This window comes from Neolamprologus multifasciatus, chromosome 15 (genome assembly GCF_963576455.1).
Source record: "Neolamprologus multifasciatus chromosome 15, fNeoMul1.2, whole genome shotgun sequence".
Taxonomy (NCBI): domain Eukaryota; kingdom Metazoa; phylum Chordata; class Actinopteri; order Cichliformes; family Cichlidae; genus Neolamprologus; species Neolamprologus multifasciatus.
In genome coordinates this window covers 10,256,545-10,272,108 of record NC_140453.1, presented here as the reverse complement: position 1 = coordinate 10,272,108, position 15,564 = coordinate 10,256,545, and the positions used below count along the sequence as shown (strand labels likewise).

Genomic DNA, 15,564 nt, shown 5'->3' with positions numbered 1-15,564 from the left:
GCCAGAGTTACTGGTGTGATGCCCCGCCCCGCCCTGGGATGTCAGTGGAGCCCAGCTGCTGATTGGTCCGTTAGTTAATCAAGAAAGAAACTGTCTGCTCAATGAAATCGTGATAATCCCGGCCAGGTCTGATACCTGTTGACTGTTTATACACAGCAGCACCTTGTATGTTATAAAAACAGAGGCACTGGTGAGTCTTTTTAACCAGGAAGGAAGTGTTGTAGCTCCAGTTAAGGTTCTCGGGTACTTTTAAAGCTAGAGGTCATTCTCACAGCTGCTCATCCAATGTGCAGAGTTTCCATCCCTCCTGAAATCCACAATCATCTCTTTCTGTTTTCTTGACACTGATGCAGAGATTGTTATCCCATGCATCAAATCATCAATCGCTTTACCCCCATTCTGCAGTCAGACTCATCATTGCTGGTGATGCATCCCACCACTGTGAAGTTGGAGCATACTGAAACTACTGCGAATACAAAAATTGGACAAGGAAACTGTCAGAAGATTAAAAAATAATAATAATTAAAAAAAAATCCGACATTGCATTCGTGTTGAAAATATATTTCCCTGTCAATTAAACGACGTGCTTGTAAGGTCATTTGCTCATTTGCAGCTAAGGAAGGCCGTAAAATCCGTGCTAATCTGAACCGATTCATTGCCAAGTAGATCATCAACAGTTCAATAGAGGACACCTAATGGCCAAAGTCAAAACGGTGAGCACACAGCCAAGTGTTTCTCTGCTCCTTTTTTAATTTAATATTTTTACATTTTCCCCTCATTAATAGCCTTTGTCTACAAACTAGACATATACAATGTATGTATATAATATATATTGTTGTGCATATTTACAGCCAGCTGCCGACTGGCCTTCGGGCTAACCAAAAATTTTTTAAAGCCAAAATGAAACCAAAGAGAATCATGCCCCCTCCTCCCAAAAAAATCATGTGGCTAGACGGTATAAACAGGTATTAGTCAGTGACCACAACAACACCGTCTAACCTCACTTAGCTTGTTTGTGTATGTGTGAGGAGTTGTTTCCTGATGCTCCTGTGACACTCTGTAACACATGCTCTGCCTGATTGTTTTATATGTTAGTGCGTCCCTCTGCATCAGTGTGAGCTGTAACTGGTATATTCCAAGTTTTCAATGTTGCACCTGCACATTTTACATGCTTTGAAAACTAAGGCTCAGACAAGCTTGTCTGTCAGTCCCACACTTAACCTTTAACTGATTTGCTCTGTACCATTAAATGTTTATAATTATTAGGACAAAAACCTATTGCTGTTATTATTTTCAGTAATTATATTGTGCAAAGTTTCAAATAAATCCTTTACATTTGATATCTGTGTATGAACACTTTTAAAGTTTACTCTGTAATAGATCTAAACCCTCCATGCTGGCAGTGAAGGCCAGTTTCACTGCTAGCACCTGGCACCCTCGGAGGGGTTTTATAAATATCGGAAAATAGTTTGAAGTGATTTGACTGAAAACACTAATGCGATGCTGGACCACGCGGAGGAAGGTGAGAAATCAACACATCAGTCTGCAGTTTGGGGAACTCAATGAGCAGAAGAAAAATTAGAGGGCTGTGCACTGTGTAGACCACAAGAGGAACACACAAACTTCTCAATGTTGCAGTGCTCACACAAGGGCCAGAGTGTCTTTGTCTATGACAGAATAATTCAGGCAGTATGAATTAAATCTCCTACATGACCAGAATGATGTAGAAAGGTGTCAGCTGAGTTAATTGTAAACTCGACTGAATACCGACTTATCCAAAATTTACCATGTATGGAGGAGCGAAATCTCCAGGCAAGCCAGAAATGTCTGAATGTTATTACCAATATTAATCCCACCTGCCCTACCTCTGCTGTGTTCCAGAGTGTAAAGAGATGCAGCAACCGCTGATGTTTATGGTTACTTCCTCTTTGCAAAACTGGAAAACTGCTGGAGTGTGACACAAAATAAGTAGGTTTAACACTTTCTAAGGGAGATGTCACATGTATGGGTGAACACTGGGGCCTATATATGGACTGGAGCCATAGTTTCTCTTGCTTTCTTAAAATTTCTTAAGATGACAGTCAATTCATTACATCTATTACAAGACAAGATATGCAGTCAGTGTGAGAGGAATTTAATTTAATGTGAAAAATATACAACAAGACAAACAGCTTTTGTAGCCATATTACCAAGTTACCTGTAATTTGAGTTTTTGTATGTCATACTTGCACTGTTCTTGTCTTGTTCTACTTGTATAATGTGTATGTGTATGCTGTGGACCCTAAGCTTCACAATTTCATCTCTCTGTATACTTATATACAACTGGGATGACAATAAAGTTTGCTTTGACAGTTTGAAATGTGTCAGATCTTGAATGTTACGTCTCAAATGAAGATACACAGATTTCTTGAATGAGAACGCTGCAGTCTGGCACCTCTGGCTGTGGCAACATGCACCATATGAGTTTACTGACCTTGATGATCTAAGACAGAACCAGGAAAGGACTTTTCACTTTACTTACTCTCTTCCTCGATTTTTTTAAGCTTTGGATTTTGCAAAAAATACTTTCTTCCATTAAACTCAGAAGCTCTAAAACTAACAAGTTGTATGAGCGGCCTGATAGCTGAGTACAAAGAGTGAAGGCCAAAATCTATCAGAAAAAAAAAAAAAGAAAAAATCCCCCCAAAATTAAATGAATAATCTTGACAGGCACTCAACATGACCATATTTCCCCAGTCTTGGCTCATTTACACTGGCTTTCAATATGTTGTAGAATTGATTTTAAGATTTTATTGCTTGTTTTTGAATCTCTAAATGGATTAGCTCCGTCATACCTATATGATCTGTTAACTAAAAATACTCCTAATAGAACTCATGTCAGCTGATAAGTTGCTTCTAGTTGTCCCTAGAAGCAGGCTAAAAAAACAGAGGAGACCAGGCCCTTTGCAATTGCTGCACCCAAACTTTGGAACAGTCTGCCTCTTGAAATTAGGATCTCTCCAACACTTGACATTTTTAAAACCCGTTTGAAAACACATTTTTACTCTGTAGCTTTTAATTGTGACAGAGTTTTGTTTTGTTCTTTTTGTGTGTTTGATCTACTTTTTACTTTTTTACTATGTACAGCACTTTGGTCAACCTGTGTTGTTTTTGAAAGTGCTTATAAATAAATTGATTGATTGACTGATTGATTGAATATTAAAAAAAATGCCTTCTAAAACACAGTTAGAAAAGCGCCACACATAAAAGAGCACATATGCAAATTAGTTCTAAAAAAAAATCAAGTTGCCTGTACTCGCTTACCTCCGTCAACTGAAACCACAGGAAGGAAAACACCTAGAAGACAGATTAAAAATACAAATACAAAATATGTCAGCTTTGTTTAAAATTACAGAGTGAAAAGCACCACACAGCTGTTTTAACTGGAATATATCATAGATGGGAGCAGACGTCATAAATAACTCTGTCCTTTTATGAGGAAAGACTCCTGAGAGCTGATGTTTAATAAAAGAAGCAGCTCTTCAGCAGTGTTTAGGTCATAGCCGCAAAGGCCTGAGTATTACTGGAAGGAGGAGCTACGCGCTGACAAATGACAGCCTGGGTGAAAAAATGTAGTGCAACAGATCAGGTTATGAGGCTTTATCTGTCTGGAGATACTAAATTAAGACAGAGCCTGGCAAAGCAGGGTTATAAGTTTGCCCGAGGTGAGAAGACTGGATGGATTTTCCCATGTAAGTAAACTCTGAAAAAACACTGAAACAAAACATAAAGGGGAGGATGGTGGTATATTACGTGTGACTAAGGTTGGCTTTAGACTCTACACTGAAATATCTGCTTAGTTCTTTAGTCTTCCAGATGCTCAGTTTGAGGGGCAGTGATTTCCTCAACAGTATTCATCAGAGTCCTTGTGCACTACTTTCTGGCAATATGAATCTGATTGCATGCTTTCATCCAGGTTTAGGCAGTTTTGTAAGAAGAAATGTTTGGCCTGCCTGAGAACTCGGTGGCACAGACAACAGAGGGAAAGGTCAGTCTCCACAGCCTGTAAGGCTGAAGCAATACTGACTGAAGAAGAGCTGCATTAACACTGGCTGCACAATGTGAAATAGTTTCCACGTGTTGTAACAAGATGAACACAAATTGTTGTGTGTATTTGTTTTGTTTTAGGCAATAGTGAACCAAATGTAGTCACACAAGAAGTTCAATAGTATGTTACCTGCGGGAAATGAAGAGTTATTGAGTCAAGTAGTGTCTGTTTAGTTAACTACTAAATCTATATATAAAAAAGAAGAAATGTGACCACATAATACAGGTCGGTTCGTCCAACAATATCAGCTATAGCTGGTACAGTTTGATAAAAACGTATCCAGTGTGTTATCCTGCTGGAAGCAGCCATCACAAGATCAGTACACTGTGGGCTTAAAGGGATGGTAATGGTCAACAACAAAATTCAGGCAGTCTGTGGCTTTTAAATGTTGCTAAATTGGTACTAAGGGGCCCAAAGTGTGCCAGTAAAATATTCGCCCGCACCATCAGAACCACCCTGAACCATTGATACAAGGTGCGAGTAATCCATGTGTCCGTGTAGTCTGGAATTCTTATCCTACTATCTGAATGTTGCAGCAGAAACGGAGAGTCCGCAGACCAGGCAACATGTTTCCAATCTTCTGTCGTGCAGTTTCGGTGAGCAGGTGTGAAATGTGGACTCGGTTGACAGGAGTGGAACCTGGTGTGGTCTTCTGCTGCTGATGAAGCCCATCTGTTTCAAGGTGCTGTGCATTCAAGGACACTTATATGATTTGCTGTTGCCTTCCTATCAACTCAGCGCAGTCTGGCCGTTCTCCTCTGACCTCTGACATCAACAAGACTTTTTCACACAACTATTTTCTCTTTTTCTGACTGTTCACTGTAAACATTGGAGATTTTTGTGTGGGAAAATCCCAGCAGCAGTTTCCGAAATATTCAGCTGAGCTCTTTTGGCACCAACAACCATCTCATGTTCCTGAACCAGGTCACTTAAATCACCTTTCTTTGCTTCTCTGATTCTCAGCTTGAACGTCAGCATGTAATCTCAACCATGTCTACATGTCTAAATACTGAGTTGCTGCCATGTGCTTGGCTGACTGGATATTAGTGGTGGGAGTATTTAACAAGCGTACCTAATGAAGTGGCGGTGATTTTAGTACTTTAACTACTTCTAGTGTGGCATAATTAATAATTGTTAATATAGTTTTCTAAACACAAAATTTAGGTTAGAAAAGTTATTTTTATTGTTATGTATTATTAGTTATTATCATGTTATTATTAGTATTTATTTATTTATTTATTAGAGTTTAGGACATTTAACTTTAATAAGTTAACTGTTTGTTTTAATTGAGCCCCTGTCTAGGGCAAATATGTGGGCTAGGTCATAAGTGGACTTGCTTCACTAAGAAATCATCACAGCAAGTGTCCAACAAGTTTTAGCTCTTCATCAGTACCACACACAGCTCCCATAAAACTACAAATGTCCTTAAAAGAACCGAGGTTTAACATCGTCATTGTCCGGCTTTTGTGTGAAATTCATTAATAATGGATATATTTGCATCACAGGACAAGCTGTGGTCACCCCTGGACACGTGAAGCCTGTGCAACTAGAAGGACCAATCTCCTCTTGGAGCTGACATCATCCTGGGCTAACGCACAGCAATCTGGGATGAAAGTTTTGGAGTATCTAAAATTGAATCAAGCCACAAATCATTTTTTCCTCAATGACTCAGTGAACAGTAATTTTTTACAGTTTCACCACGACATCACTGATGAATGCTGTGAAGACGACAAACAGCATTCTTGGGCAGTAATTGAAAGACAGGAGGAGATTATCATGTACGGGCCTTATTATCCTAACTATAGCAGTAGAGAACATAGTGAGGACCTCGTTATCAGCCAAACCCAGGAACTTCTGGAGTCAGAGAGTTTCTTTGAAGACGTAAAGGTCTACATCTTCACTGTGAACAGCCCATGTTTGGCAAGATATGCCAACCCGTGCATGCTGAACCTGTTCATAAGGCTCTGGAGTGGTGGAATGCACTTGGAGTGAAGACTCATATTAGCCATATGAAGTGCTTGGGCTTTAAAGGAACCAGAGAAAATCTGTTTCGGGGTGTTAACTACAAACAGGTGGAATGCGTAAATCAAACTGTGGACTACGAGAGTTATGTCAAAGCAGCTGAAATGAGCACCGATCTTAATCTTTTGTGTGAAACTGTGTTTTCTCTTCTTAAGCGCTTGCTGGGGCTTCAACAAGAAAACATCCACTTTGCAGCCACCATGCAGAAGCAGGACAGGAAGACTTATTTTAAAAGCATGCGTTCTATATTTGAAAGCAAACCAGCACATGAGAAAAAAAAAATCCTGACTCAGAGGGTGAAGGCACTGATCGACTCTGCAGAAGTTCTGCTTTCGATGAGTACCGAAAGTCTCCAGGAATATTTAGAAAGAGGGCGTGTTTTTGCACTTGGTTACACATTTAGCTCACAAGCGTGTGATGCTGGCCTCGAGGATATAATGAGACTTGCGTTTCAGCAGTGTTCAGAGGGACTTGAGAAAAGTTGACTGAGGACTTTAACCACTGTGCCCTTCAGGGTTTTTTTTCAAAAACACCGTAAACATCACAGAGCAATTTTTACAAATTGGGAAATTAAGAGGACTCAAAGGCTCCGCTGCTTTTGAGAAGAAGTTATTGTAAGACACTGGCATTAGAAACAGAATGAATTCCACCACCTTTGCATACCGTTTGCATTATGTCAAAATGCTGTGTCTTTATTAGTGTCTTTGTCTACAATATGTCACAGATCATACTGGAGTGGAGTTTTTACATAGAAGCAGTAGCAATATCTTACATTTACAATGGTTGCCTCCATGCTTTTAGAAAGCAAATTGAAGTAATGCTAACATACTGTACAGTTAATCCTTTATACAGCTTATTGGTCAGTCCTTATATAGTAGATGGTAATCCGATGATGATAGCGATAAACCTTGTAATTAAAGTCCAGTGGTTGCATGCCTGTGCATCTGTCAGCAGGGGGAGCTATGTGGCCTCCACATCGCAATCATCACGTGCACTCTTCCTGCGCAGGTAGTTTATCATGTGTTGTAAGAGATGCCAATACTGACGTGTATTTTTCATACTTTGAATGGAAGAAAGTGATAAGGAGCTGTTATTATTGCACTGAGTAGTAGATCGTGTAGCGATCGGATAACTGGCACTGGGGAGTGATGGATCCCATAAAGTAAGTTTAGGGGGGAATAGTCATTCAAAGGTTAGATGGGCTAATTACACACTTGCCTTTTAACTGCAGATTCTTGTCAGCAGAAATACCGATCTGCCAATGACAAAACATACTGTTGTGCAGGATGGCCCACTGTCGTGGATCCCTGGGACACTCTATATAACCTGTTTTCTATTTGCTTTACCTTCTATTGCTGTTCGAAAAGAGTATAACAGATCGCTCATTGTTTCAGTTTGCTGAATTTAACCAGCATAGAAACACTGAGTAGTTTGCGTCTGCTGCAATCTTATTACATTACAACTGAACTACAAATAACTACTCGTTTGATTAAACCTGCAAACCCTAAAAAGCACTGCACTTTCCCCAAAACAGCGTGCCAGTTTCTTTGGATGAATCCAAGGGAAGATTTTATCCCACACAGTTGAAAAAAAAAAAAATCAAAGCTTTAAGCACCATGAAGAAAAATATGTGGAAAGTCTATTGTTGAATTGCCTTGATACAACCAGTGGAAAGGGATCAACTCTACTATATTTCTGGTTCTTTTATATACATGTATCTGAGCTGGCCATAAAATACACTTTCTGTAAACCTGGTGGTGCAACTTTTTACATTAAGTTTAAAAATTGTGATTTTTTTTAAAACATTTTTTTGTGTATTTTAATTTTTTTTCCTTTTTGGCAAAATATCCACAATCATATGCAAATCAAAAAAAAAATGTTAATTTAAAAAAAATGACTAAAACTATTATTGTCATGTATTATGTTACAGTATTTATCCGTCGAGGAGGGTGACAAAAAGTTTTCTGTCGTGTTACTGAGTGAATCTAGTTACTGCTCTTCTTTCAGATTTCTATAACAAAGTCCATTCAAGTCCTTGTTTGCTCTGAGTTCACACACAGTGTGTGCAGCACTGTAAGGCCTCGTTTCTTCTGTAGTAGCTCCCAGATTTCTGTTCCTGCACTGACAACGCTGCACAGCCGGCAGGAAACAGATGGTCTGAACCCAGAGTCTGTCAGGAGAGTTTAATAGGTATTCTGTGGTTAGGTAGGTTTTTGAGATGTTGGGTAGTAGGTTTTTCTAAGCCAGGATTAGGCTGTTCCAGGGTTCAGCTTTGGAGCCAGAGGACCCGTTGTGCCCCCCAGGGGACATCTTCAGGGGAATGGGGCCTCCTTGAGTTGCCATGTAGGCTGGCAAAGCAGAAATCTGGAGATATAATGGAGAAGGTGATGAGAAGTGGAATTTTTGCCATCTTTCTGTTCACTTCCCACTACCTCCCTACCTCTGAGTGACACGTGGTTAGGGAAGCATTGATTTTTACACTAATGTCTACCAAAAATCTGAGTTTATCGTAAATTTCTTGAACGTAAATGTCCTTCGAGATTTCGCCATTGAGGTGTCTCACCTGTGCATGTGAGCTGTGATGTGTGTACAAGCTGTGATTTTCTGGCTCCGTCTTTATCTGGCGAGTCTCCTCTGCAGTGGTGGTAGTGGTGGAGGTGGTGGAGGCGCGGGGAGTGCTGCTGGGTGTAATCGGAGCCCCCTCAATGCCTGGTGTCCCTGCAGGGTACAGCACAGGTGAGGTTACAGATGTTGTACACATGTGATCCGTCCTTGATACGTAAACCTGTATCACATTTGCACTGATAAATCTAAAAACGTTTATTTCTTCGGTTTGAAAGTACAAAGGACAACAGGTGACAGCAGAAAATTATCACTCTAATGTAGAACACAGGGGAGAAACGACATTTACGGCTCTGCTCCTGCTTGCTCTTAAATATAAACACAAATATAATCAAGTGTGTTTTTGAAGCCCACCAGTTTGGGATTTATTGAGGTTCTTAGGTTTGCGTTTGCGGGTCTGGATCCCCTCTTTCTTCATAGCCAAAGGTCGAGGGACCTGTCGACACACAAAGACAAAGAAAGAACCTTAAAGAAAACGCAGGCTGTATTAATATACATTTAACAATCATAAAGGCTGGAAAACTGTTTTTAAGGCAAGAGTTGATCACTGACTTGATGCAGTTTCGTAATGTCTTTTCATTTAGATGTTCTGCATCAATTTTTATTTTGCAAAGCATCATATGTGCAAGTTTAAGACAAAGTTAGAGAGGCAAGGTTGAGATGGTTTGGACATGTGTAGAGGAGGGATAGTGGAGCTGCCAGGAAGACCACGGAAGAAGTGTGACAGAAGAAGATACAGGGATAGGTTGAGATGGATGCAGATGATCGGCTGGAGCGACCCCTAAAGGGAGCACCCGAAAGAAGAAGAAGAGTGCAAGAGTTCTCCCATTGTTCTCTCTCTTACCCCGTGGAGTTTCATGTAGAGCCCACAGGCGTTGCAGACCGGCTCTCCCTCTGCGTTTCGTCGCCACAGGGTGGTGGTGGTGGTGTGACAGTTGGTGCAGGACAGGCCCACCCTCCTCGAGGCAGACTGCCACAGATAAAACATGTCGGTCGTCAGTGGAGTGACATTTAGCAAAGAGATGAAAGCATCTGTTCTACAGGACTTGCTAAAGGAGAAGATGAAATTGTGGGTGACCAACCAGCCGTCTCTGGGGTTTGATAAGAGGTCTGTTGATGCCGTTCATCTTATGGTACAGCCCGCAGGCGTTACACAGGTAGTGACCGGTACCGTCTCGCCTCCAGAGGGGGGTTGACATCGCTCCGCAGTTCACGCACTCTCGGCCCTCAGCGAAGTCATCAAACAAATCTGATAAGAGATGACAAATATAAGCCAAAAAGTTATTTTTCTTGAGATGGGGCCACTGGTCATTTCTAACCTTTTGTAAGTAAAATGCAAAATATGAGTGTACTGTATGATCTGAAGTAACACTCAAACATTACTGGAACAGTTATGCTACAATACTTCTTAGAGAAATTAACCTCCAGCCGCTCTGATACCACAAACATAAATCAATTGCTTTCCTGTACATTCAGACCCTGGCAGTGATCAAGAAGTGCAGTGGCATTCATGCACCAGCAGGAGGTGCAGGCTGGATCCACTCAGGGGCCCACACAACCACAACCTGGAATCCTTCCTTAGCTCGCAACCCCCTCACCCCCATGAGATAAAAGCTGGCTGGAAATAAAGATGGAATAGAGCTCAGTCCTACTGAAATGTCTATCATACCTCTTTCTCCTTTTCTTTCTCACTTAACGTGACATCTGATAAATGTGATAAATGTAATCTTCACTCTCTCATCTGGCACATAACAAAGTGTCTCCCAAGAACCTCTTAACTATTTGGGATAGGAGACATCAATCTTTGGAGTAGAGGTGAGAACACTACTAGTCCTTCTTCATATTTCAGCAATGCCACCACCAGCACGAGCTGTAATCTAAAATACGTGTCAGGTCTGAGAGCACCTTGATAAACAGCAGAAAACAGCAACGTATTAACTGTGGACATCCCGTTCAAATCCTAATGTGTTTTAATCACACACACTTCGCTGTGCATAATTGCTCTTCTTCAGATAGCGTAAATCTGGCCCACATGTGTTCCTCCCTCGCCGCGCTGTGCAACCGGACAGGCAGTTGCACACATGCAGGCCTCCTCAAGGCTGAGAGCCAAACAGACACGGCAGGGCGAGCTAACCTTGAGCGAGGCAGCAATTGTAGCCAACACAACGCAGCAACATGAGACAATACACAAAAGAAATATCTAAATGGAGGTTTTCATGCCCACTGTTTATATGTCAGCGTTTATCATAGTGCGGTTAAAAAACCCCAGACACAAATGCTTTAGGAGGCCAGGAGTGAAAATAGAAATACAGAATGTACATGGTGTCAGCTGTCACAAGAAAAAGGCTAAAGTCAGCAAGATAATGATTGTATCTGTAAACTCATTTTTAACATTAAAAGATTTAACTTTAATAGAATGAGTATTTTCTGAGTATTTTCCTGGGATTTTACACTTTTGCATTTTGGGAAACATAACCAGATTAATTAATCAGATTATCATTTAAGTCATAAATCTTTCTGAAATTTCAATGAAACCTCAATTAAGAAAAGTGATTTAACTCAACATGCTGGCAAACACATCGTGATTAGCTACTATAAGAAACAATAATAATTATAATAATGTACTGTTGTAAATTAACAGTTCAATTTTCAGCAATGGAGGAATTTTACTAGGGTACATACTGTACTAAGTATTCCACTAAAGTTTTCTGATTTAAATTGTGATTTTAAAGGTTTTTTTTAAAGATTTTTTTTAAATGTAAAAAAAAGGGGCCAGCATGCGAAATAGGACACATTGTTACACATTATCCAACAACACTGTTTAATTGGCCCCATGAGTGAAAGAATGAAAAGAGTAAACATGCCTGAATGCAACATAATAAAATATTTGTATTAAAATATCACCTCTTTCAGGGTTTATTTTTGATACCTTCAATTAAGCCTTGAATTTGCTCTTCTTCTTTTTTTTTACCTTGTTGTTCTTGCTTTACCTAGTGAAATACATTTTATAATATTAATATTTTATTAACGCATATTAATTATTACAATTTAACCTGATTTTAGGGGTACTTTGTCAGATTTTACTTTAATAGAATTTTTGTATTTTTTTTCCATGTTGTTCATACAAATTCCATCCAAACTGCTTTCATGACTTCCAGGAATTTATCAGAGTCATAACATAGATATTAGAATCTGAAATATTGATGAATTATGCTGTCCTTTAGTTGAAAAGTTATCCCTCCCCCTCAATCTAATTAAACTTGAGCAAAGGATTGTTCAATTTAAGCATGAATAAATCCATGCATTGTATCCCACACTCAATAAATGCCAATATTGTTGTTTTCTACAATCAACATATTTATGGTTTGCAATCTTAACACGACCATGATAGCTTTGCTCAAAAGACAAAACTAAAGTGAATTTAGTTGTTCCATTTGAAGATCAAAACTGATTTTAGTTTAGTGCCCTCACATCCATTCAAGCTAAATGTCACTGAGCATTTCTGTGCGTTGATTATTGAATGAATTCTGATTAGATTTTATTTCCTCTTTTCCATCTTTACGGAACAAATGAGGGAGTTTCCCTTTCCCCAGAACAATGAGCTTTCGGCACCCGGCTGAAAGCCTCTTAATCAAACACAGAGACTTGATTGAATTTGTTGAGATTGCACAACAGTGAGGTGTTACTGAAAACGCTTGTAAACCAAATCAGAGTGAACACAGGGGTCTTTGTGATGAGTGTGATTGTAATAAGATGAAGAGCTCGGTTTGGATCAATGCTGTTATCTCTCTTTTTTAGAGATAATTTGAGAGATGCTTTTTTTTTTTGTTTCTCCATGTAACTGTGGAGGATCGGGGGGTGGGGAGGGGGGATGTGGCAGATGGAAACTGTACATGATATTTAGAAATGAGGAAGTAATGAGCTGTTAATCAGCTGTGAATAATAACTGATGTGGTGAAGAATGAGCAATAACGACTGGTTACTTCTGAGGATACTGAACTGGAAAAGGGGCCAGTTGTGCACGTTTGAATTAAAAGATGTTGCCCACCATCATTCTGCAAAAGTTCAGAAACTTTAAATGTAGGGGGGGAAAAGACAGTTTAAACAAACACGGTGCTTATTGGTGATGCAGACTATGCAAAACGTGAGCCACACGAAATCTGACAGCCTAAGCAAAATGAATGTGTTGTGAAATCTCTGTCATCCATATGGTTCAGAGTACACTGCAGGCTGCAGCTACAGGCCAAAATCACATCCAGTACATAAAGGTATATGTATACATATGTGTGTGTGTATATATATTTATATATGTGTATATATATATATATATATATATATATATATATATATATATATATATATATATATATATATATATATATATATATATATATATATATATATATATAATTGTGAAAGACTTCTTTAATAAATGATTGATGATATGTGACATCCAAAAGGCCACAGTCAAACACAGCTCATGAAACCACAAATGGTGTTATCAATTCCACTTGTGTTAAATATTAATTTCAATCTTACCAATAATATTGCTCAGATTCATTCATAACTAATAGATAGCATGTTTCCTGTATGTTGTTTATGTTAAACTATTGTAAGTCTAACTTTGGGTCTTTGGACTGAGCCTGATGAGTGCTCATATATATATATATATATATATATATATATATATATATATATATATATATATATATATATATAGTTGGTAAAAAATTAGGGATTTAGAGGTGTGTGACACATTTAAAACGGCTTATAAAAACGTATTATTAATTTTATTGAATTATTATAAATATCAAACTGTGTGGATTTGCACTCAAATGCATCTCAATTTAGGTTGTGTGAAAGTGTTCATTTGTGATCAGCATAAATGTAAAAACGTTAACTTTTAGAAGATTTTCCCGAAGTCTATATAATTGTATATCTTTATAAACTACCAGAAATTGTACGTTAAATATGAGTAAAAACATATATTCTTGTTCATGGTGTTAATGTTTTAAAATTCAGTTACCCTTTCTTTAAAATCAAAATCTGCCCCTTTACAACCGCGTAAAAGTAACAAAATGGAGCCAAAATTGATGTTGACCATTAATAATTAATGCACGTTTTTATATTTTTTAGTTTCGCCGATTAACTCTTATTAATTCCAACTTTTAATCTCTAAATTAAACAAATGATTGTGTTCTCCCTTTTGTAATCCATTTCATTTGTGCGTTTTTCCTTCTTAAAATACTGAAACACTGTATTTGTGTAATAGTGTATTTTATTTTCTCACCTATGTTAGGGTGTCTTGTTGTCCCAGGAGGAGCGCCAGTTTGGAGACCGTGGAGAACTGGACTGTCGAAGGGGGACGCCGGCCACGTTCCGCCCACGTTAGGGCTCATGTAGGCCGAATAAGGGTTGTGATACGACCCGCTCAGACCGCGAGCGCTGTAGTGATCCCTACCGTTAGCGGAGATGTTCAGCGGGCTTGTGTAAGAAACTGCCGTCTCCCGAGCCGTGGCCACCCCGGAGGACAGAGGCGGGCTGGTGGAGAAAGTGAAGCGCGGAGACACCGGGGAGTGGTTGTATGAGGGCACCGAGTCTGCGCCCGGCTGTGCCCACGCAGAGTGGCTCGACGCCGGGCTGCTCTGCTGCGACGCACCGGGCGCCTGAAGGTAAGGAAGCGCAGGAATCATGGGTGTGACGACCCGGGTGGTGGGGACATAAACCGGAGAGGTGCCCGCCGAGGCGTTATGAAGAAATCCGGCCTCGTATGAAGAGGGTCCGTGGTTGCTTGTCATTATGCCCTGGTACATATCCTCACCTTGAAGCTGGACATCCGCGTCGGTAGCAGGTATAAAGGCTGTGTGGATGTGGTTACGCACGGAACTACTGCGAGTGACCGCAAAACATCTGGTTTAAAGCAGCTCGCGAAGATGGCTTAAGTCAGGCTACTTGTTCAGATCTGATCAAGTCAAGCAAAACAGCGCAACACTCAGAGAAGTGAAAATAAACGCATTAGTGGACACACAAGAGAGGAGGAGGAGTGACAGACCCTGTGATCAAGATCCAGCTGTCATTCTCTCTCTCTCTCTCTCTCTCTCTTTCTCTCTCAACCTTTTTGCCAAAATCAAATCCAAACATTTTTGCTAATGACGTTTCCAAAACTGCACAGTATTTATTTTATGGATTCCAGATAGGCCTATCACATGGATTTGGCGAAGGCCGAGCACTTTTTTGGAGGGTCTATTTTCTTTTTGACCTATTATCTTTTGTTTAGTGGTGATTTAAAAAATGTTGTTTTTTTTAAATGTTGCATTTTAATGTAATAAAAACATACATATAAATAAAGACTTTCAAGTCTCCAAGGGAGCTGGAGACTCGCTACTTCACGTCGATCTTATTGGAGTCGAGCGGTTTCTTTTTCTGTCCTTATCGATTCTAAAACGTCGCTATAAAATCATTTTTAGCGCTAGCACAAAATATCCAAATACTTTTTTTTATTAAAATAAAACCTGGCTGAACTCATTTAACGCCGATTTTTTTTAATTGCTGTTTTATTATTCATTTTTCGCTTATCTGAAATGAAGAATCGGGAATCTAAAGATCTAAACTTTGTGTGTCTTTTTTTAAATGTTTTTTAAATCTATCAGATTTCAATTCTCGATTTTAGTCTTCTTTTTTGTTCTGTAATTATTCTGTGTGCTTTGATTTTTATATTTTATTGGCTATTATTAAATATTTTTTTTACATCTGATAATTTCTCTCTCTCGCTCTCTATAAAATAAAATAAAAAATAAAAAATAAAGTAAAACTGGAGACAGAGATATTGGTGT

At 39.3% G+C, this 15,564-nt stretch overlaps 1 protein-coding gene and 1 pseudogene across 2 annotated transcripts; one reads left to right on the top strand and one right to left on the bottom strand.

Moving 5' to 3' along the window:
- Positions 1–4: 4 nt before the first annotated feature.
- LOC146501614 (uncharacterized) lies at positions 5–6,809 on the top strand (annotated as a pseudogene). The gene is made up of 2 exons (XR_014869382.1): positions 5–4,769; positions 5,593–6,809. The product of XR_014869382.1 is annotated as an uncharacterized LOC146501614 (transcript).
- gata4 (GATA binding protein 4) lies at positions 6,775–15,051 on the bottom strand. Its single transcript, XM_085133044.1, has 6 exons — positions 14,022–15,051; positions 9,814–9,980; positions 9,576–9,701; positions 9,086–9,167; positions 8,673–8,827; positions 6,775–8,473 (listed from the first exon to the last, which is right to left on the bottom strand). Exons 1-6 carry the CDS (start codon positions 14,542–14,544, stop codon positions 8,348–8,350), a joined length of 1,179 nt encoding a protein of 392 aa, XP_084989170.1. The 5' UTR covers positions 14,545–15,051; the 3' UTR covers positions 6,775–8,347.
- Positions 15,052–15,564: the final 513 nt, after the last annotated feature.